The following is a 23,825-nucleotide window of genomic DNA, read 5'->3' as shown; positions in this document are numbered from 1 at the left end:
CTAAATCAATCACTTTTAGCCGTTCATCACTCGTTTCTTCAATCATGACTTTTTTTTTCTTTTTACATGTAATATGTTCAGTTTTTCCAGAAAAAAAATAGAATTATTTTCGCTGATAAATTTTATCAGTTGGTTTGGAATGGCATTAGAAAACATTGGGTATTTACACCTTGATAAACTTTCCACTGTGGTCAGAAATATTCGACCTAAGATTGATTTTTGGAACCAAATATTTAATTTAGCTTTACATTCATTAACTTTACCTTTTATATTCATGGACTTAGGGGTCCTTTGGTGAATTATGAACGTGAAAGGCGGAGACATACGGGAAAATAAGAGCTCAGCACCCGTAAAACACACGTCGTCAAATCAAAATTCTCCAATTGGTCAAATAGTGGTTAATTGACACTTTGTCTGTCAAATCACCAAGCAGCATTTAGCCACTGCGCACTTCAGCAGATATCTATAAATGTCATCACTGCGGCAGACATTCAGCAGAAAGGATTCAGGCCCATCCGTGTGTTGTGAGATCGTTCAGTGAGTCACGCAGCTGTGCAACCTATTGCCACACATGTTTGCCTTTGACGGGAAGTGGGTGGTCTTGTATCAAGAATCAGAGGCACGGCCGAGCGAGAAATGGTGTCTAAAAATGATTTAACTTGTCTCGACAGTTGTTGGGTTGGCTAGTCAACATAATACAGAGACAATAACGGATATCGTTTACGTAAGTCCTGACCGCTTTCTTTTGATTATTTCTGTTAGTGCTAACAGGAACGACAATGTGAGCTCGATGCTAAAGAAATGGCTAATGCGACGTGACTGCTTTGTGCAGTGTTTCCAAGACGCAACTACTTAACTTTTTAGCACGTCAGCCACTGTTTCTTAGTAAAATCTTTTCTAGCTTTAAGTGTCTCTGCCACAGTTATTGCTAAACAAATTACACGACCATAAAATAATTATTAAGTTTAACTCAAAGTTATGTTACGTTACTAAAACATGTTGCGAAGTTCAAGGCGTCTGGTTGAAACTACCATCCTTTCCTGATTGCTGTTTTTGTCTTCCTGTTTAGCCACCATCATGGTCTCTGCGGGGGTGCTCCAACTGTGGGCTTTAGCTGGGCTCGCTGCTGTGCTCGTTGCTGGTCAGTACCATTTTTGATAGTACAGTTCATCATTAATCCTTGGGAGTATGGGGAGTGTTTATCTTTTAACAGACACTTAAGCGTGAATCATAATGGAACCTCAGAATTTTCGATACCTTTGCTTGCATTTTAAATGTGTTATTTCCTGCTGCCCCTGTGTGGTTATAACTCCACTCTTTGAGAAGACTATCAAGCACATCTTTCCCTGGTAGTTTTGACATGCCACAGCATGAATGCGCAACAATAAAAAAAACCAAAACAAGTACGGTTAGTTATCAGTAGTAAACTGGTTACAAATTCTGAATTTTCTGTCAAATGGAACTCAGCTTCATGTGAGGTCCAGACCACAGGATTCACACAGGAGGTGATTTTGTTTCCTAATAGACATGCTGTTTTGGTGGTACAAAGATACTGCATAAAATAGAACTTTCTCGTCTAATTCCATGTGTCATAGCTTGTGTGTCTTTATGGGGATGATGATGATGATGATGATGATGATGATGATCTTCAATCATCCCCGATTTTTTTTTTTTTTTTTTAATATTTAGCTTCCAAGGAAACGGATTTCCTTGTGGTCTTGAGTAATAGTTCTCCAGGCTTTCTGAAGGTCTCTCAAAGTTTTTCTTTGGATATTTGGTTGCTTTTTTTTGTTTTGTTTTTTTCAGTCCAGGATTTGTACCTGATTTGATTTTGTTGCTGTTGTTGTTGTTTGTTAAGCCACGTAACACTGACTGTGAATCATTCAAGCATAAAAAGGCACCTGTAACTCAAGGCATGAACCCGTGCTGTCTACACACAACAGACAACCTGGCAAAGAACCAGTTTTAAATTTCCTGGTTTTGGCGGATCTCAGCATGGTTTGAAATGTCTTTAAAATGTTACAAATCTGTAGAAACAGTAAGCCTCAGATGATCAATCTGCTGTTTGCAGAAGCCTCATCAAAAATGGTGTCAGTGGGCAGGGACTGTCACGAAGCCATTCACATAGCAGGGAAACAGGATAGGCTGAGGTCCCAAATGACACAATAACTGGACTGAAAACCAGTTCTGAGCAGTTATACTACATTAAACAGTGACTGTCAGCTTGTTCATTTGAGTGATTAACTAAGTAGTCATCCAGCCAGTATTAGTTCTATCTAACTAACGGCAGACAACAAACCAGTTTTTGTCAGTTGACATTGTGTAACAGTCCAAAACGTATTTTGGTTTTACTTTTACAAGATTATCCTATCAGAGGCCAGTAACATTTGAACATTTGACTTTGAATTCATTTTTTTCTCTGACATAAACAAAAGCTTTGGCAAAGGATTAGATCCAGGGCTAGATGAGTAAGAATGATTGGTGGTGACGAAGGAAGGGAGAGAGAAAACAACATAGAATTCCCTGGATGAGATTAGGAACATGTCAGAATAAAACAAAACCTGACCTGATCACATTTTTTAAAAATGCAGACCTTTGAACTCAGAATTATATTTATATAGGTTCAGTTTAATAAAATACAAACACCTTTAACATAATTATAGTCTGAGTAATTTATTAATATGAGTTTTCAGCCTCCTCCAGAGTAAATAGACGTGGACACTTATATATATTGAGTATATTGACAGCCAAGGTAAACAGCGAACTGACAGCCTACACTCACTACAGATGAATGGTGGCCAGAATTTGTCCTGTAGTGGCTAATGTAGCCAGGAAGATGCACTTGAATTGGGAGGGTTAAGAAAACAGAATTCAGTTGATTACAATCTGCAATCTATTGACATCTAATGGTCAGATTTCACACACTGTGCTGGACTTTGACTAGGCCACTTCAAAACCTTCAATTTTGTTGTTTTGTCACAGAGGTTCTCTTTAAGTGATTCCTTGATTTGGTAGGTTGGCAGTAATCAGGCCTGTGTGTGGCCATTGATATTAATTCCTGATTTAACAAGAACTGCAATGAAATGATCTGTTGCAGTTCTTGCTGCCAAGGCTGCACAACCAGTTATTAGATTAGGGGGCAGTTACTTTTTTTACATAGGGCCCAGTAGCTCTAGATATTTTTTCCCTAAATAAATGAAATCAATATTGAAAAACAGCATTTTGTATTTATTCAGGCATCTTGGTCTAAAATTAAAATTAGTAGTGATGTAAAACATGTAAGTGCCACCACCACCTCCACCTTATTTACCCCAAAAGCTGTGAAATTGTAACTACAAGGTTAGTTCTAAGGCCGACAGCTTTGTTGATTGAGTAGACATCAGAACATCATGCTGTATTGAAACTAGTGTAATAGACCATGACATTTTTTTTTTTCTGCAGGAAAAACCCTGACTTGTTGACACATATATATATATATACATATCATGCTGTATATGTGTCCACATTGCCGTGACGGGCAGAGTTTAATCTTGCATTAAAAAGAGGAATGTGGTCACATCACACTTAGCAGCAGATGTTCCTGCTGTGGTTGAATTATTTAGACTGTGGCAGGAACTGTGGGTGATCTGCTGCCTGAGACTCAGGAATACATTAAAAATCTGGTTGCTGACACAAGCACAGTACTCATCAGCTAAATTTGGCGAGTTTCACTCTGAATGTGGGTTTACTTCTTTGTTTTATTTTTTTGGCCTTCAGAAGGTGACTACCATTTGGTGATCGCCCCGCAGTCTCCGGTGGTTGAGATTGGGACCAACTTCACAGCTACATGCATGATCATTAACACGACTGAAGTCACAGCAGATGATCTCTTCTGGAAGCTCTCTGAAACTACTGTACCCAAAGAGCAGTACATGAAGATCAGCCGTTCAGCTCTTAATGTCACTGTCGCCATCAGAAATGAAAACTCTGAATGGTTATATTGCACCTGCGAGAAGCAGTCACACTATTTTTTCCTGAATAAGGGAAAATTTATTCATGGGATTTGGCTCAGGAAAGGCTGTAAGTTTTTGTTGTCAAATATTAAAAACCTATTGTCTGTTTTTACTCAGCTGCAGTTATTTATTTCATTTTTTTTAAGCATTTGTTTAGTTACTTTTGTCTTCCTGTGACCAAGCAATAATATAAGCTGACTTTAATATTACACACTACCATATAATGGTACAGGGAGAAAATAATTTGAAAATTTGAAGTTTTGTGAGAAGTGGAGATCTGTTTAAAACAAACAAAAAAAAAAACCTCAAGTGTTTGTGTGTTTTATGTCTCAATATCAGATCGTCCAGAGAAGCCAAAGAATCTGTCCTGTATAGCAGTTCAGGAGGGTACGCAAATCTCACCAAGCATCAGTTGTCAGTGGGAAGCAGTAGGACCTCAAACAGAAGCTGTCCCTACAAATTACACACTATTTGTTAAAAAAAGGTGAGTATGTGTTTTTGACTCATTGCTACGTTTGCTTGGAAGCAACATGAGATTTAGAATTTTAAAGGAGCCCTGCCTCCATGGAGTTGTTTAACTGCCTCTGTGACTTCACCCCCAGTGATGGGGAAGTTATCTCAGTCATCCTCAGACTCTGCTTCCTCTATAGAAGGCATGTCAGTGGGATTGAGTAGATCTTTGAAGTATTTTTTCCACTGCCTGCCTCAGTTGAAGTTAGCAGCACCCCATCTGCATTATACACTGTGCAGGTAGAGCATGGCTTTACTCTCTGGAGTCACCTGACATTTTGCCAGAATCGCTTCAAGGCCAAACAAAAGTCTTGTTCCATGGCCTCAATACCCCCTCCCACACCCAAGTGAATGCTTCAGCTACTGCCAGAGCAGCACTCCACTTGTTCTGCTGCCTCCTGAATCCCACAAGCTAATCAAGCCCAATAGGACTCTTCATGCCTCCCTGGTGGTCCCAGATGTTCATGACGAGCATTAACCACCATGTTGCCACAGCTCCAACAATGGAGGTGTAGAACATGGTCCATTCAGACTCTATATCCCCAGCTTCCTCTAGAAAGTTTTTGAGGTTCTCCTGTAGGTGTAAATTGAAGATTCAGATACCGATTCTTGTGGTCTGGGGTCTCTGCATCCCGCACCACCTGATCCAACTCACCACCAGGAGGTGATCAGTTGACAGCTCAGCTCCTCTCTTCACCTGAGTGTCCAAAACACACAGCCACACATCTAATGATTACAAAATCGATAATCGGCCTGCGGCCTAGAGTGTCTTAGTGCACTTATGTTAAAACATGGTGTTAGTTATAGACAAACTGGTTAGCACAGATATCCAATAACAGAACACCACTCGGGTTCAGATCAGACAGGCCATTACTCTCAGTCACGCCCCTCTGTTACCTCACTGTCATTGCCCACAGAGTGTTGAAGACTCCCTGGAAAATGGGTGTCGCTGGTTGGGGCACCCTCCAACACCCCAGGGCAGTGCTCCAGTAACCCTGTCCTGGGCGTGGTAAACTGATCCCTTTAAGTGCCTCGAGGGTGCTGTCATGATTTGATTTGATAAAGAAAATTTAGTTCAATTAATTAATTTTTTTTTTTTTTTTTTTACAATCCCACTGATTAAAATTTGAATCAGTTGTTGACATGTCCTCCATCTTAATGTAAATGCAAGTGAACATATGCTTCCCCTTTCATAGCTGAACTGGTCCTCTGAGGGTCTGTTAATAATAGAAACACTTAACGAATAAAGGGAAGCACATTAAGAGCAGTTATTTCACTCAGCAGGCATATGTCAGCATTCTGTTTTTGGTTCATCATTGTGGTGAAACTAAATTAAGCTGGATGTTAAAGCCACAGCAGATTTACTGTTTGCACCAGCACAAAATCCTTTTTTGGAGTGAAAAATGATTGTTACAAGTATTAACCCTCTCTGTGTTACTGTGTTATGCCCGAGTCTAAGTTTAAATCATTTAGTTAATCATGGTTCTGCGATCATGAACTGAGGATTTTTGTATACATGGAAAAATACTAACATGAAAAGTAAAAAGGTTGTTTTGAATTTCAGTTGTGTGTCTTTGCGTAGGTCTTACTGTCATGTAAACTGTCTTGTAGAACAAACGACAAAATCTACAGTGCTTCAAAACGAGGGCCGACAAACAGCATCCAAGTGGATCTAGAAGTCTTCCCCCATTTTGATTCACTGGACATCTGGGTGGTGGCACAAAATGACCTCGGCAAAGAAGAGTCTGAGCACCTGATAAAGTATGCTCAATACTTTGGTAAGTAAATGTTACATTCAATGAATATGTTTAATATGTTTGCATGTTCTGAGAGACTCTGGTCTAAAAGTGATAGTACAACAACAATTGTTGATTGTTAGTCTTGAATCCTTGTTGTGACTGTTGTTGCAGTGAAAACAAATCCTCCATCAGATGTTGAAGTCATTTCAGAGGCAGCTTTTCCCACCTCGCTTGTGGTGAACTGGAGTCATCCTATTATTAAAGTATATGTGGACCTGATATATCAAATCCGATTCCGCCAACTTAGATCTCATATTTGGACTTATGTAAGTATATTTAGACTTTATTGTCATTCAGTATTCAACAAGTGTGCAAAGGACTGAATTTGTTTGGCAATTGGCTTGACACAGGATAAAAAAACTATGTTAAAATACACTGAAACATATTAAATGATACAGCAGCAAAAATACTATAAAGTGCAAAGGTAAAAGTAATCTGTGGAATCAAACAGAAACATGGTATCCAGTATGAGCGTCATACTATCATTTTGTATGAAGCAGTCTGTTGACCTAAGAGAAAAGCTATTTCGAGATCCTGCACTGATGGCTGCAGCACCTCTTTCTAGAGGCCAGCAGGAAGAACAGTCCATGGTGGGGGTGTGAGGAGTCATTGATGATAATTCTGGCTTGAGACAAGCAGCACTTGGGTGCAGTGTCCTGAATAGAGGGAATAGAAGTCCCAGTGATTTTCTCCGCTGTCCTCACTGCTCTCCTCGTAGTCTCCACTGCAGCCTCCACACCAGACAGAGATGCAGCTACTCAAAATGCTCTCTATGGTGTTTCTATAAAATGCAGTGAGGGCAGGGAAGGTAGGTTCTCATCATCCTGGTGCAGACACTGCTGTGCCCTCTTAACCAGTAACACTGTGTTCAGACCAGGTGAGGTCATCAGTGATGTGTGCCCCCATGAACTTGGTGCTGCTGACCATCTCCGAAGCAGATTATGTAGTATGGGTGCATTATGTAGCAATATGTGTACACATATATGTGTACACACATAGGTATAATTTAATGTAAATACCTTGTAAGTATGCATTTTATCTGGCTTATTCTTATAGATTATAGAAATAGACAGCATGTAATAAGCACCCTTGTACAAGAGTATGTACTTTCTCTGATTTGACTACCGTGGACATTTTGTGTCTGTTCTAGGAGGTGGTTACCAAAAGTATTTATAGAAATATTAAAGATAATCACAGAATATCTGTGTCTTAATGTATGCTTAAAAGATACAATACATATTTAAGCAAAAATATGTTTAAAATATTAATAGTATTTTTGCTGAAATACGTATTATATCTTTACTGATCCAGGGGTGACTAAAGTATTTGGATAAAAGTTTAGGGCGTGGCCTCCAAATTAGGTCAAAATAGTTTAGCAGAAGTTAATAAGATGTCTACTGAATGGTTTTCTAGTGTGAAAAAAGGCTGTAATGTTATTCAGACTTCTAAATTAATTTTTTACAGTACCAGTTGCACTCACTGGGTGAGTGTGTCCAAACTTGACTGGTACTGTATTTTCATTAATGGCGGCAGGAGGATATCCCCGTCAGCGATGGGTCTTGTTTATCCTGGTGGGGGACAGATTTCTTCGTAGGATTCCTATTTAGGGCCTCAAATTTCCCAAAGCAGTCCACGTCATTTGTACACGTGAGAAGGGCTACCCTGTAGTTTGTGATAGAAAATACACAGCAGTGATGAAAACTAAGGTAAATGCCATGGTCTGTAGTTTATAGTCAAAGCTCAGTGTCTGGAGAGCAGCAGCCTGAGACAACCTTAGCATTGTTACACCAGTTGTTATTGATGTAAATATGTAAACCCCCACCTTGGGATTTACCACTGAGTACACGGCTCCTGTTGGCACGAAATGTAGCTAGCCCCTCGATGCTCATAGCACTGTCCATGTTTCTGTCAGGAATTATTGTACAGCAGTTTCTCATCTCTCATTTAGTTATTAAATCCAGCTGCAGAGGATCTATTTTTTTTCTCCAGGGAGTAGGAGTGTAACGGTACAGAATTCCACGGGTCGGTGACTTTTGGTTTTGGTACTTTTGCATACGTGAAATGGTTATTTCTGGATCAAATGAAAAAACAAATTGCTTAGATCTTCTTTATTCCATGCAAACATTTAAAAAAAATAACTTTCAGTGAACACAGAAGCCACATTTGACTAGAAAACAAATGAAAATTGATTTAAAAAAAAAATGATCAGTTGATCAGCGTCTACTTCATATCATCTGAGGTCTGTTATTGTTTAACTGCTAAAACACAATGCAACACAACATTCGTCAGGAGGGAAAAAAAGCTGGCCAAATAATCCTCTTCTGATGAGAATAAAATAAATGGGTTATTATCACCTCACCACCTTATTTATTCCCAATATTGTCACAATACTGGTCTTGAGCAGGTGAGACCTGCGACTCTTCTGAGCTGGCATTGTGCCCAAAAGTGATCATCTGCCAAAAAGTCATTTCTGATGTTTCCATTTGATTTTAATGTGTTATATCTTTGCTTATATTGTTAAACAGACTGTAGTCAACATGAATATAAAGGGCTTATATATAAAATAGAGAAATGACCTATTTTTCAAGCATGAGTCAGCTTTATTGTGCCCATGTGATCATCAATCCAGTCCTTTTTGGCCACTTGAACCGTGATGTTATATTTGTTGCCATTTCTGCTTCCCGCTTGGCCAGATGTCTCTTAAAAAAGACATTTTTAATGTCAGTGGTATTTTTACCCTCATAAATAAAAGATATATAAAAGTCACTTAGCCAAAACCCTGTGACGGGAATGTTGTTTCTGACCCAAAATGACTTTATATTATTCATGAGATATTCATGATATTTGATACTAATACATGATATTCATGATATTTGAGATATTTTTCACAGATTTTGGGCCAAAAAGTAATTTACAGAAGTTTAAGTAAAGGCAATCACTTTTCGACACGACACCGGCTAATCAACAGCAGCCGTTTATAAACGAACATTATGCCAGTTAATGTTAATATACGACCGTATTTCTGACAGGCTCAAGTTTTTTGTAAGCCTCTAAATCAGTTAACAGGTTCCACTGTTGTTATTTATTAATAAATACAAAAAGATAAGCAGGAGTTGTATTACTGACAGTTTGAATGTAATTTTTCGTGATGGCATGCTGAAGTTGCTCACCACATGTATGCACAGGAAAAGGCTCTTGAGAATGATTTAAGGGAGTTAAGGGTTTAAGTTTCTGATACAGGAAGTTAAACCCTCAAGAAAAAGATGATGCTTGACTTTTCATTTTGATTTGGTCCAAGATGATCTGGTTTATGAAATCTAATTAAATATTTGCATAGTCCTGGTTAAGCACAGGCATGCAGAAGAAACATGCTGTGGTGTGTACATCCCGGCACAGCTGCCAGTGTCCCTGTACACGGTGTACACTATTTTTTTTTTTTTTCTTTGCAGTACATGTTCAAAGCACTCAGCTGGCAGCACAGTGGCTCTGTGCTTAATACTGTTGCTTCACAGTGAGAGGGTCCTGTGTTTGCTGAAATCTTAGAGTTTTGATCTTATAGTTGTGTCTTCTCATTTAGACAGGTACATATTTTTTGTGTTTTATTTTCACAGATTTGATTTCTTTTTGATATACAAGTGAGCAAACTAAGTAAGAGTTCCTTATCTTCTTTAGGTACCTCTTGAGGATACTTCGAGGTATATCGAGTCCTTTAGACTGCAGGACCTTCAACCATACACAGATTATGTCACTCAGGTACGGTGCAAATGTTCTGTAAAGGACTACGGTTACTGGAGTGACTGGAGTAAGAACGCTATCAAGAGAACACCAGAGGATAGTGAGTATTATGGATTCCAGCGCGGACTAGTTACAGGAAAAGCATTTCCTTATCAGATGCAACACTGTGCTCAAAGACAATTAGGACACTTCAGATTAAAGAATTGTTGACATATTAACCTGTTATAGCTGATTAATGAACTATTTAGACTCCCAAGTCCTCGAGATCTTTTTGCATTCTGCCAGTACTTAAAGCACTACCAGGCCAAGTGAAGCAGTGAGCATCTAAAGGAAATGTGCTGTTTCTTGTACGAAAATAACACTTCATTTGGCCAACTGTATACAACTTCAGGTGTATACAGGGTGGCAAGCACAATTTTTGTAGCCCCACTGGTTGCCTTGAAATACATAAACATTAAAAATAGAACTATTTGGTCATAATACAGGAATTTCTGGGGGAGTGGGGGTGGTGGGGAATCATCTTCTGCCTACATAATAGTTGTCAGAAAATGAATATTACAGTACAATATATAACTATACAAAGTGGTGTCAACAATTGTGTATGAGGTGACCAAAGGGGTTAAAGTAGTAAGTGTTACTGAACCTGTGATACTGCACACATTATCCACTTGCGTGTTTGCGTGTCCTTTGATAAACTAAAAGATCTGATTACCTCTTCTTTTTCTTTGACCTAGAACCAAAAAGTAAACCGGATTTATGGAAAATCACTACAGAGGGTGGCATAAATAAACGACAAATTGAGTTCATTTGTAAGGTAAATTTCCATCACATTCAATTTAACATTTAAAAACTACTTTGTCTAATAATAGCACAAGCACAAAGCATTAGAATTTTCTTGAAACTAAAGGTTTAACAGCTGATACCCATTCTACAGAATTGGCAGTATATAATTACATACAGTTTTTGCTGCCGGACAACCTATGCAACGTCAATGCTGATAACAGGGATAAAGGGTGTTTCTTCCACCTCCTGAGTTTTTATCAGGTTTTCATTTGTCTGTTATAAACGACAATACTGACATACTGCCAAGTAGCTAATCTGTTGGGCTCAGTTCAGTTCGATAAAGGACATAAATAATGTTTATTTCTATCCAACATTTCATGTTGGATAGATTTTCTTTTTTCTTAGTATTTATTTTAGAAGGTATGTTGGTTGTTGTTTTTTGTTTTGTTTTGTAATAATGATGCAGACTCAGAACTGAGAGGTCACATAAAGTGTGCTACTTTGCTCATCCAGGATCCTGAGCTTTCCAACGGAATAATAAGAAGATTTAACATAACAATTCAAATAAAAAAGGATAAAAGCAAGAATGGAAGTTGGGAGAGTATTCAAGTCAACAGAAGTGTGCCAGACTTCAACAGAATTCAAGAGGAGGTCACTCGCCTAAAAAAGATTGATTTGGCTGATGAGCAGTCTGTATACGTGATCGTCACAGCCATAAATTCTGTGGGGGCATCTCCTTGGAAGGTGTTGATATTTGATCCAAAAAGAAATGGTAAGTGAACCATGGTAAGAACCAGGATGGCATGTGGCTCATGCTTACAGCTTTTAATTGTCAGGTCATTAGGGAAGCTTCAACTATAGAACTCCAATTAGCACACAGATTACTCTGTTACGAGTGATGTATGGTATGTGTCTAATATACCACATGTTGGATAGTTTTAAAACTTTGCTGGTTAAATAAAAAAAATAAAGTCCCATTGAGATTAAGAGTCCTGGCCATGATAGGCAGCAACAAATACGAATACAAAACACCTTTACAATGTTACATAGTTAAAATACATGAGCAGAGACATAAAATAGTTTTACAAACATAATTAAGAAAAACAGGTGCACGTTATGGAGTTAGTCACAACAATTTGCAATTTGGTTTTATAAACGCTCAGTGAAACGAACTCAGTCAGTTTCCAATCTTTCTGTAACCTGTTCCATGAGGAGGGCGCAGAATAAACAAAGGCCTTTTTACCCAGTTTGGTGCAGGCAAATGGAACTGAAAGGAGCAACTGATTCTGAGAAAGAACTGAATAAGGAACATCACTTCTCAGTGTAGTTAAAGCACAAATATGGGTAATGCCTTATAGATGAAAATGTACCAATGACAGGACCTACAGAAAGCCAAAGCAGGTCACCCCACCCAAGCGTATAGGTCACAGTGATGCATCAAGACTTTACAGTTGGTAATAAACCTGAGGGAGGCGTAGTAAATGGTGTCAACCATCTGAAGACACTGAGCAGAGCCATTCACATACAACAAGTCTCCATAATCCAATATAGACACAAAGGTTGCAGCAACAAGCCACTTTTTTTGCACTCAAAGAAAAACACAACTTGTTCCAAAAATAAAAACCCAACTTAAACTTCAGCTTCTTCACAAGGTGGATTGAAAGTAAGGGAGTCATCAGTTAGAAGACCCAAATATTTATAAGTGTGCACCAACTCTATTTCATGTCCCTCGAGTGAACGCTGAGGGGTTTCATTCTTGCTTCTTCTAGAATTTGAAAATACCATTGGCTGAGTCTTCCCTGCACTGAGGACACGTTTTAAGTTAATGAATGCTGGACAGCAACAAATGCTTGCTGCAGGGATTCAGGGGTCTGATTAAGAGTTGAACTATAGCAGTAAATAACTGTGTGGTCAGCATAAAAATGCAAGTTTGCAACTGACATATATAGACCCAAGTCATTGACATAAATAATCAATAAAAGAGGAACTAATACAGATCCCTGGGGCACCCCCTTGTAGGCAGTAACAAACTCAGAGTGCAGGTCCTCGTGTTTGATGCACTGTGTTCTATTACTAAGATCATTTTTGAACCAGGCGACTGTATTCTGTGAAAAACCCTGACTGGTGGAGTCTAAATTTTAAGATATTATGATCCACAGTATCGCATGTTTTGGACAAATCAATAAAGAGTGATGCACAGTAATGTTTCTTATCTAGTGCCACTATAATATTTACCACCTTCATTACAGCTGTGATAGTACTGTGTTTTTGTTCTTAAGCCTTACTGATAAATATATACAGATTTATAATATACCTCAAAATTCTTTGTAGCCTGTAAACTCATCAAGGTTACTTTGGTTTAAACCCTTGAGCAACAAATTTAGTAAATCTAGTCTATCCGTCAAGTCTAGTCAAAATCAAGACCATGTGAATGACAAATTGAATTAGGGTTACATTTGTGTGTTTTGTCTGTTACAGAACCTCCAGTGGAAAAGATGGAGGTGCGATCTCATAAGGGTCAGCTGTGGCTTGAATGGAAACCCCCCAACAGAACAGTGTCTGAGTATGTAGTGGAATGGGTCAGTGGTGGTGAGATAGACTGGCAGAGGGAAAATGGAAACAGCAACGGCACTGTAATTAAAGGTATTTTTTTTTTCTTCTGATGGATTAGGAAACAAAAATATCTGGAGGTTGTTGCACAACCCCTTAGAAAAATTATTGGGGGTTGTGTAGTCATATTCCTGTATACACGAGCATGATGGTAAAGATAAAATGGTTATTTTAAAACTTTATAAAGAATATAAAAATATAATGATTAAAAAAAATGCAACATTTTTACAAAAAATACAAGAGATTAATCCTGCTGAAAAATTATGACTCTCCCTATTTAGAACAGAAAGCAGTAAAATATACATTTTATCCAAATTATTTATTTTAAAGCTGAAGGGCACTCTTGGTGCTGCTTTTTATTTCCCATAACCTAATAAAGGACATGTGGAAACACTTTAGTTTGTCTGCAGATCAAAGTGAATTTAATTGTATTGACTGAATAGATATTCTTCTTGTTTTGTATTCTAGCAGCTGCAATTCCAGCAGTGCAAAATGAGGCGAGCAAAATCAGCATGTTTTCACAAAACAATTACATTTTGCAGTTTCTAAATTTATTATGTTGCCTTTGTACTATATTCCATATATTCCTGTAAATAATTACAGCCTACTGATTTTTGTTTTAGTCACATTCAAAACAGCATCCCAGCATTTTTTGAAGCGAGGGGTTAAGTAGATTCTTATAGTGTGTAGAAACTAAAAGCTGTATGGTACAACATCAAAAATGTGTCCCGATTTCTTAAATACAGCTTAGAAATTTGCTAAATAAGTATTTGAAATGTAAATCAAAGTGATTTTTGTAATTAATGGACAACTGCCAACTATCACCTCAGGAGCACCTCACGGGGAAAGCAATAAAAGATAAATTGATTGTTGCTTTTCAAGCAAACTACAAAAGTTAGTCAGTGGTTTGATTTTATTGGTAAATGGGAATAGTTAATTTTATTTAATATGAATGATATGCACCTACAAAGAGGCAAGTTTCTTATTGTGAGAAGACAGTTTAATAAGAAACATGAATGATAAATATGTTCTATATATATGTTAAAACCCTGTTTAAGCAAGAAAATATTCCTATAACAAGAAATTAATTTTTTTTTTATCAGGATGTAAAGAAAGTGTAAATTTTGTGCTGTTCTTCTTGAAAGAGCAAATTACAAAGATCTTGCAAAATTATTACAAACCACCTTTCAAGGGTGTGTGATTATCAACAGCTAGTTTTGGGTGGATTGTGGTCTGCTTTGTTCACTTTAATCTAAATACATGTTTTGTATGATTGTTGTTAACTAGCAATTAAGGAAACAATACTATTTTTTTTTTTTATCTTGATGTCAAATCTAGGGGACATTAAGCCGTTTGTTTGCTACAATGTATCAGTGTACCCTATATACTCTGGAAGGATTGGGAAGCCAGTGCATCAACAAGCCTATGTTGAGCAAGGAGGTAAGACATCATATTTGTCAGTGACTTGAAATTAATGGGAAACCATTATATTTTGAATTGTTGTGAATTTTAAAATCCTGACAAAATATTGTTTATAAAACTGCTGTTTGTCTATGTTTTTAATGTTCCACTGTAAATGACTACACAGTTTGTATTTCATTTCGGTTTGTTTTTGTAAAGGTCTAGATTAAAATAGTCTTCTGTAACAGCATGAAGCATGCTGCATAAACTTCAACATTTATTCAGTGTTTATCATAATCTGTGTGTTATCTTTAGTGGGTGTATTTGCTCACTGTGCATTGCTGTTTGTAAACACTTGTGTGGGTTTTTCTTTTGTCAGTGCTGGAGACTGTTTACAAATCTACAGGGAGTTAAAATAATTAATAATTATTAATATTTATAATACGTGAGCAGTTATCCAAATAACTCCAACTCTGAACAACCATCAACCCAGGGAAAACTGTTAGTCCTGCTGTTTTTTTTTTTTTTTTTTTTTTAGTAATTTACCACTGGATCTGATGCTTATAGTGTGATGTTAGATGCTTACATTAATGTAAACCGTTGACTGAAACACATTACTATAATGTGTCTGAAAGCGCTGACTAAAAGACTAAAATTCTTAGCAATTGTCAGCAATAATGGATTTTTTGTGGCTAAAGACTGCCTTCAGTACGTAAAACTATATTTAGAAGAGAGGAAGGACTTTATAATGGCTAAGTCCGTTTTGAAGCTTCAGCATTCGCATTTTATCTCCTGTCATGTTGGTTTTCTGTAACTGTATTTAGCCAAGAGGGTAAAGACATTATCAGCAGACATTATCAAGTTTGATGAGCAAGTTACATCCATAGACTGTACTGGAATAGTTCACATAGACACATACCTGCTAATTCGTGCTACTGTAAGTAAAATACTGACAAAATAATAGAATTTAACTCAACAAAACAGAAGCACAAACTTTGGGACAGGCTGGAGCAACAAGTCAAATAATTCCATCAGAAGTGCCAACAATAATGGCCAACCCCATCCTTTTTTTTCTACTCTGCACCTAAATGGAAAGTGCTATAGAGTGAAAATAGTGTTCATTGTTTTTCATTATCACCAGATAATGAAAGAAAAGCAGTAAAAATATATCAGTGTGTGTGAAAAAATGATTTGTATCTGCAAGATTAAGGTCAACATGTATAATGTGAGACCCTCGGGTAACAGGACTTGCTTTTGTTAGTCATTATCACAGACATTAAATATGTGGATGTTAGCTATGGAAGCGATGATGTATTCTGTGATGGTGATGCTCAGAGTTGATTATAGTACTGGGGAAATTAAATGGCTTTAGATTGTGATGCTTTGAGAGAGTGTGAAATTGATTTGGTTACAGTTTTTGACAGAACTTTAGATGTGCTTTTAAAATACTGGAAAAAAAAAATGTGCAAAATTAGCAGAAAAGTGATTGTCTCGGTGGCATGCTTCAGTTTGTACATGTAAAGGGGTTCATTATTTATTATAGCTGTTGCCAGCGCTACTCAGTTTTAATAAACTAATCCTCTAACAAGTTATGTCCACAGAGATGTTCTTAAAATCATTTTTTTTTTTTTTTTAAATTTGTAGCTCCGTTACAAGGCCCCACTGTCAACCTGAGTGGTGACCCAGGACGTAACTCAGCTGTGCTTGTGTGGGAGGAGATTCCGCTGACGGCACGACGAGGCTTCATCACAAACTACACAATACACTGGAAAAATGCAACTGGAATTTGTGGTATCTACTGGTTCCATGCTGTCCTGAGCTGTTTTTTTTTTTTAATATTCTATTTAGTGTTGGATTGTGGTGATGGTTCTAGTGAAAATATCATCTCTGTGGCCAGTCTAACCTTTTGATTTCTGTTGTGCTTATTTGCAGTCAAAACTGTGCCAGCTAACACCACCTCATACACTCTGACATCATTGTCACACAACACCAAGTATGACATTTGGATAAATGTTTCAACTGTCGCAGGCTCATACAAGGGCCCAAATCACTCATTCACCACTCTGAAATATGGTCAGTATAACCTTACCTACATGATTCACTCTTTTATTTCAGAAATGTCACAAAGTCAGTTCTACATGTTCCAAAGTGTTGATGTAGGTTCTCAGTCATCTAGGTCACAGCAGTCTTGAGAGCGTGAAAAGAAAGCAACTGGACATCTTCAGGTTTTTGAAGAGGTTTCAGAATAGAACTGAAGAAGCCTGTTTGGATGAGAGGTGAAATGTCTTCAGACGCATAAAGAAATCCAGCTGCCATCGTTTTAAGCTCTCAAGACCACCTTTTCCAAAGTTTGCTTTAGTTTGGTTTCCAACATCTAGCATACTGCTAATGCTCATTGATATCTATGATATGGCCAGATGAGTCTAGAGCATGTCTAAATAAATAAAAATGTCATTATATACTGCTAAAGAAATGCACTTTTTTTTAATAACAATATAGCATCAAACCTCTAGGATATTGTTCTGATAAGTTAAGTTGCAGAGAAGGTTGTTAATCATTTTCAGCTGCATTAATGTAATTAACAACAGGTGTACTAGAGGGGCTAGAGGTCTAGAGAAGCCATGGATAACATTATGCTGCCTGTAAGCATCGTTCAGCATGAATGGTTTGGTGTTGGGTCAGTGATGGTCTGGGGAGTCATAGCCATGGAGACATGCACAGACCTCTGGAGGCTAGACAATGGCATCCTGACTGCCATTAGGTGTTGGGACCCATGGTCAGACCCTACGCTAGTGCAGTGGGTCCTGGGTTCCTCATGTGGCCAGAGTATGCAGACCCTTCATGGAGGATGAAGGAATTGATACTATTGACTGGCCCCCATGCTCACCTGATCTAAATCCAATAGAACATATCTGGGACATTGTGTTTCGGTCCATCCAATGCCACCCGGTTGCAACTCAGACTGACCAGGAGCTCAGTGATGCCCTGGTCCAGATCTGGGAGAAGATCTAAGCTGAATAAGGAATCCTATCGGGCTTGGTTAGCCTGTGGGACTTTGGCAGCAGCTGATGGCTACCATCAGGCCAAGCAGAATGCGGCTTGGGCTAAAGCAAAAACTTGGGTGTGGGAGGAGTTTGTTGAGGCCATGGAAAAAAGACTTTTGGACAACCTCGAAGTAATTCTGGCAAACTTTCAGGTGGTTCAGGAAGGGAAAGCAGTGCTCTATACACATGGTGTATAATGCAGGTGGGCCGCTACTGACTTCAACCGAGGATCTAGCCGGGCATTGGAAGGAAACTTCAAGGACCTCCTTAATCTAAGCAACGTGCCTTCAGTTGAGCAAGCAGAGTCTAGGGACGAGGGGGACAATTCACCCATCACTGGGGGTGGGCCCCACTGCTCGGTTGCAGGGCCCCTGGAGTGGATGAGATTTGCACTGAGATCCTGACGACTGGATGTTGTAGTGCTGTCTTAGTTGAGACACCCCTGCATGGAGATCTGGGGTAGTGACTCTGGATTGGCAGACTGGAATGGTGATCCTTATCTTCAAGAAGGGGAATCGGAAGGTGGGGATCACACTCCTCAGCTTCCCCAGGAAGGTGGATGCCATGGTGCTGGAAAGGAGAGTTTGTCTGTTGGGTAAACCTCAGATTTTCAAGGATCAATGTGGTTGTCGTCCAGGTCGTGGAACACTGGACCAGCTCTCTATTCTTTCAAGGATGTTTAAGTGTTTGTTGGAGCTCATCCAGCATATATGTGTTCTGTAGACCTGGACAAGGCAATCGACTGCAAACCTTGGGATATCCTGTGGGGGGGGGGGGGGGGGTGCAGGTGCGTGAGTATGGGATGTTAAGCCATTCAGTCCTACAGCGAGACCTCGGTCCGCATCGGCAGCAATAAGTTGAATTTGTTTCTCGTGGGTGTTGGACTCCGCCAGGCCTGCCCTTTGTCACTGATCCTGTTCAGAATTTTCATGGATAGAATTTCTAGGTGTAGCCAAGTGGGGGGAGGCTGTTGCTGCTTAGGCTTCTGCCCCTGTGACCTGGCCCTGGATCAGCAGAAGAAAATATATGTATGCATGGATTGTTGAATTGCTGGTAAGCAGTTGTCTTAACTGTATATCTTTATTTTCCCCTCACAGCACCAGGAGAGATTGAGGCCATTGTAGTAGGAGCGAGCCTTGGGTTTCTGTTCATTGTTCTTATGACCATGTTGCTCTGTTTCTACAAAAAAGATGTGTAAGTTACCCTTTAATATCTCTTGGGTGGTTTGAAGCCTCTTGGTGAATGTTTGTATCTAAAAGTGTACGTTTACTGTTTGTTGCATCTTATTCTAAGACTGCAGGCTTTTTTAACACGCCTTTGGGTGTATAACACTTTATTCACTGGATGTGGGAAGTTATATTAGTTAATTTTTGAGCATATCAATCTTAAAGGTTGTAAATATTTATCATTTCACATTGTGAATGTAATATTTTTGAGATATTGTGGTGGTGTTCTATATCAGTGTTTTGTTTTTTTTTTTCCTCTCTACAGGATCAAGGAGAACTTTTGGCCTCAGATTCCAAACCCTGGAGAGAGCACCATTGGAAACTGGTCTCCTGATTATCCTTTGAAAGTAAGGACATCACATTAGTGTGTCAGCATGGACAGTATAACACTATTAAATAATTCAAAAAGCAGTAGTATATTAACAAAGTACCAGAGCATAGCATGAATGTTTGCTTGCACAAAGCGGATTCCTCATTCTCAACCCTGTTTGTCACCGCACAACCATGTCTGTCAGCTAGTGACGCATGGCTCACGCTCACAAGGGCAGAGAACAGAGTGAAGATGTATCGTCCATGTTTCACAGGTAGAAAGAGTTGATGATGCTGACTGCACAGACAGATCAGCCTCATCAGAATGCCAGAAAAACTTGACAAAGACTATTGAGGCATCAAAAAGTCAGCTGAAAGCATTGCATTTAAAACTTACACAGAAGTTCTGTGACCAAAATAATTAACAAATTAATGTTGTATCCTAATTTACGAAGCACTTTTCATAGCAGATAAGCTTTAAGAGCAAAGAGATACTATAACAGCCAATGTCAAAGTAACAAGCTTGTGTCACATGAGGAAACTTATGCCTCAGCCTTGCTGTCTGGATGAGACACGGTTATTTAAAAAGGATGAACTGCTTTTTAAACCCATGTCTTATCTAGACAGCGAGGCTGAGGCAGAATTTTAGCGCATTTATTTTGTGTTGTGACCTGAATTATAGTGCGAATAAGAAATTTTTAAAAAAGTAATGCGGTCTTATGATTCTGGATAACAGAATTTGTGGCCAGCCATAAAAGGGCATGGTTTTACGTGAAAAATATTTTTGGTCTTTTTGTTCTAAAGTGCCAACAGAAAACCTAATTCCACAATTAGTTACCTGTTCAAATAAAAGCAAGAACCAAACTGGTTTTGGAGAATAGGCACATGCCTGTGATCAAAAGTGATGTGAACGGGTCAAGATTATGTACCATTAACATAGTGCAGTTCAATTTTGAATAGATAAACTGCAGTGGTTTGGTCTGATTGTGCACACAGTAACTCATAATGAAATCCATCAGACTGGATAGGAACCATCTGTCAACGGCCATCAGGTTTCTCTATAGATGTTCTATTGGCTGATTTGTTGTGGTTCAAAAGAGGCAACCTTTTGCAATGATTTCTTATTACATGTTTTCACTTCGCCACTATGGGTTATTGATTTGTAGTTTTTGCAATTAAAAAAAAAATAATAATAAAAGTGAAGTGGCCTCAGTATCTCCTGAATCCCTCTGGTCACTACACCAGTTTGTCTTCTTATTAAAGCTAGTGTGTTATGTACAGCATTTAAAACTGATTAATGTGAGCGCTGACTGTCTAATGATGACATCTTTATCTGTGGATACCTAAACACTGTAAGTTTTGTATTAACTTTGATATATTTCTCTTCAACTGTTCCTCCTCTGCAGGCCGAGGCACCGAGAGAGAACTGTCTATCTGGCATCAGTGTGCTTAATGTGGATATGTGCGATGCAAAGTGTGTATTTGACGAGGACAAGGCAAGCCTGCCTCTGAAAAAGGACAAGTATCTGTCTGAGGAGCACAGCAGTGGAATCGGTGGCTCCTCCTGCATGTCCTCACCTCGTCAGAGTGTGTCCGACAGCGATGAGGGTGGCGATATGGCTGACACCACAGCCAGCACTATTCAGTACTCCTCTGTGGTAGCAGCTTCCAGCGGTTATAAGGGCCAGAACCCAAGCTCTCTGCCCCAGCAGTCCATTTTTTCACGGTCTGAGTCCACACAGCCACTGCTGGACTGTGAAGAGAACCAAGACACGTTGGTGCAGGAGACCAGCAGACAGTGTTTCCAGAGACAGCCCTGCTTTACTCCCAACGTAGGGAATGAAAGCACCACCAATGGTGATGGCTTCAACCCGTTGGAGATGGAGCAGCAAGAGGTGCTGGACTTCTGTCCCCTGGAAGAAGACACTGAACAGACAGCACCAACAGAGTGTCAGTCTGATGAATGGATCTCAGCACCGGTCTCCAGTTACATGCCTCAACTGGGTGGCTACAGGCCACAGTAAGAACTCAGATGGATCATCACCTACATATGTGGTCTTGTACCTTTTGTTAATGCCTGGTGTTTATTTCAAGTCTTCAAAGCAGTGAACAAGTCCCAGTATATGTTTTGCACTTAATCAAATATATAAAGCGCCCAATTATAGCACTCTGTAAAGAGCAATGTGAATTAGAGCTTGTAGCAGTAGTTTGCTTGCTTTGCACTCACTCTGAGAAATTACACAGCCATATCTTTGTAAATAAACTGACACCGTCAACATGCTTGGAAAGTGTGAAAACTATTTTATTATTTACATATGAGACACAAGCGTGAACTAAAGTTCTGGGAGAGATGGCCACTACAGCAGGCACATTTAAATGCTATCTTTGATTTGTCCATCCTTTCCTGTTTGATCAGGTATTAATGTAGAGCTGTGGCAGGTTCAGCATGTTCAGATATCTCATTTAACATACAGGAAGTGTCTTTTCAGCATAAATATATACACTGCACATAAATGTAACGAGATATTACAGTTTTATACTAATGTGAACTGCTAATGACCTGCCAGTGCCTGTGCAGTGCAGTCTAGTGCCATTTGGAAAAGAAGAATAGGAAATTGAGAAAAGTCTCTTTGTAGACGTCCTCAGTCTCATGATTTGTAATTTAAAAGTGACAGCTTTTTGTGAATGTAGTCTTTCTTTTTTTTATTGCACTTATGAGATGGAACATGAATCTTTTACAGTTAATGGTGAAACGGTTTCTTTTCAGTTTTCCTAATGTTCATGCTAGATGCTGTTTTTGAAGGTGCATCTTCTCACCTCAGTCTGTCAGAGCAAGCATCACATCTTAACTTGTTATCATCTTACTGTGTTCAGACGATATTGTGGTCACTGTGGTCATAAACAGCATTGCTCCAGCTCTTATCAATCACTGTTGATTTTATGCTGTCTTTTTCAAATGACACCATATTGAAGCTTAACAATAAAGTATACGGGGAAAAGTCAACGGCCTTGTGTTTTCCAGACATTCTGATGAACTGCTCTCAGTAATATACAAGTGACCTGGAGGGGTACCTGTTTGCTTGCTTCCTGGACCTGTTCTGAGTTTAACTTCAACAAATTTGAGTTTCTCTCTGACACACAAAGCACATAGTGGAGCCAATTAATCTGTAGACGTTTGTTTCTTTAATAAGTACTGAAATCCCAGTTAGATGAGTTTTTGTACATAACCTGACTGCTTTCAGTTAGTCATTAATGAAGGTAAGTTGCACTGATGGAAAGGTTTCTTAATGCTCTTATGTGAATATTTGAGTGAATATGAGGCTGAAAAAGACTTCAAGATTCAAAAATGGGACTAAATGTAGATTAAAGTGACTTTAAAAGCCGGCTGCAGGCAGTCTGTGTTCTGACTACATTTCAGAATGTACATCATCAGGCTCCTAATCTCAGAAATATGACTTTGGCTCAGATTTGTTTTAAGGATTGTTGTTTTCTTCTGAACATAAAACATTCATGTGATAAACTGTCAAGTCCAATTTTTAGTGTAGCCAACAAATAAAAGTTTTACAATGTTAGAATACATGAATACATATGTAACATAAGTTCTTGTCAGCTGGAACATGGAAGATACCAAAGCCAAGTGGTGATTAATGTGATTAGTAGCTCACAAAGCTGTTATTGTCACATTGTCCTAAACCTTTCAAATGTTTTATTCATTGTATTGAACAGGTCTGGAAAATGTCTCATAAAAGCATTTAACTAATTAGTTACAGATGATAATAGCCTAGGATGTCTACAATTTTTAGTATTTCAAATATTCTGTAATAAGGTTTAAATACAGCATAAACAGTGGTGTAGTCTCATATTTCTATAGTGAACCAGGGCGATGCCGCAGAAGAACACACACAATACTTTAACAGTGTTCTTGGTGCTTGAGGCTGCCAGTCTGTCTCAGGGACAGAGAGACATTTACACTGTAACCAAAACAGAGGATGCTTAATTATTAATAAGAATTCAAAGTGCAAAAATACATCACTCAGGACAATGACAGCCAGTAGCATAAACGTTGTGCAAACTATGATTAAAAAATAATAATAAATAAAGAACAGGCACCAGCAGATTTGCCTGCATCACAACCTTTATTTTAAAAAAAAAAAAAAAACTTGAACCAAATCCTGATACTGGACAGTTCTGCTAATCAGTAAATAAGTATACTGCAACTGCTGTAGCTTCAATCACTTAACAGTATTATCAGATTTAAATGTTATATTTCCTTGTGATGCATTTTCAAAGTTTAATAACTTTACAATAAAATATCTAAAATCCATTGTGTCTCAGATTAAATATATATTTTCAAACCAATTTTAAGCTGCCCATAACATGACTGAAACAGCAACATGAAAGTTATTTATTGTTTAG

At 38.5% G+C, this 23,825-nt stretch overlaps 1 protein-coding gene across 2 annotated transcripts; it reads left to right on the top strand.

Annotated features, from left to right (window-relative positions):
* Window positions 1–585: 585 nt before the first annotated feature.
* Window positions 586–22,413, top strand: il6st (interleukin 6 cytokine family signal transduce). 2 transcript variants are annotated; one of them, XM_030723992.1, is made up of 16 exons: window positions 586–724; window positions 1,070–1,141; window positions 3,757–4,059; window positions 4,332–4,476; window positions 6,114–6,280; window positions 6,413–6,567; window positions 9,974–10,136; window positions 10,771–10,850; window positions 11,333–11,591; window positions 13,298–13,462; window positions 14,768–14,869; window positions 16,475–16,621; window positions 16,763–16,903; window positions 18,972–19,068; window positions 19,366–19,447; window positions 20,816–22,413. In XM_030723992.1, exons 2-16 carry the CDS (start codon window positions 1,078–1,080, stop codon window positions 21,431–21,433), a joined length of 2,688 nt encoding a protein of 895 aa, XP_030579852.1. In that variant the 5' UTR covers window positions 586–724; window positions 1,070–1,077; the 3' UTR covers window positions 21,434–22,413. The 2 variants fall into 2 exon arrangements, with proteins under 2 accessions (XP_030579852.1, XP_030579853.1); XM_030723993.1 differs by lacking the exon at window positions 3,757–4,059.
* Window positions 22,414–23,825: the final 1,412 nt, after the last annotated feature.

This window comes from Archocentrus centrarchus, unplaced genomic scaffold (assembly GCF_007364275.1).
Source record: "Archocentrus centrarchus isolate MPI-CPG fArcCen1 unplaced genomic scaffold, fArcCen1 scaffold_30_ctg1, whole genome shotgun sequence".
NCBI classification, from domain to species: domain Eukaryota; kingdom Metazoa; phylum Chordata; class Actinopteri; order Cichliformes; family Cichlidae; genus Archocentrus; species Archocentrus centrarchus.
The sequence above is the reverse complement of the archived record's forward strand: the minus strand, read 5'-3'. Positions and strand labels throughout refer to the sequence as shown.

Coding starts and splice junctions, on each gene's coding strand:
- il6st (XM_030723992.1), top strand. CDS start 1,078: ATGGTCTCTGCGGGGGTGCTCCAACTGTGGGCTTTAGCTGGGCTCGCT. Junction 6,281..6,412: donor AAAGTATGCTCAATACTTTG/GTAAGTAAATGT, acceptor CTGTTGTTGCAG/TGAAAACAAATCCTCCATCA. Junction 6,568..9,973: donor GATCTCATATTTGGACTTAT/GTAAGTATATTT, acceptor TATCTTCTTTAG/GTACCTCTTGAGGATACTTC.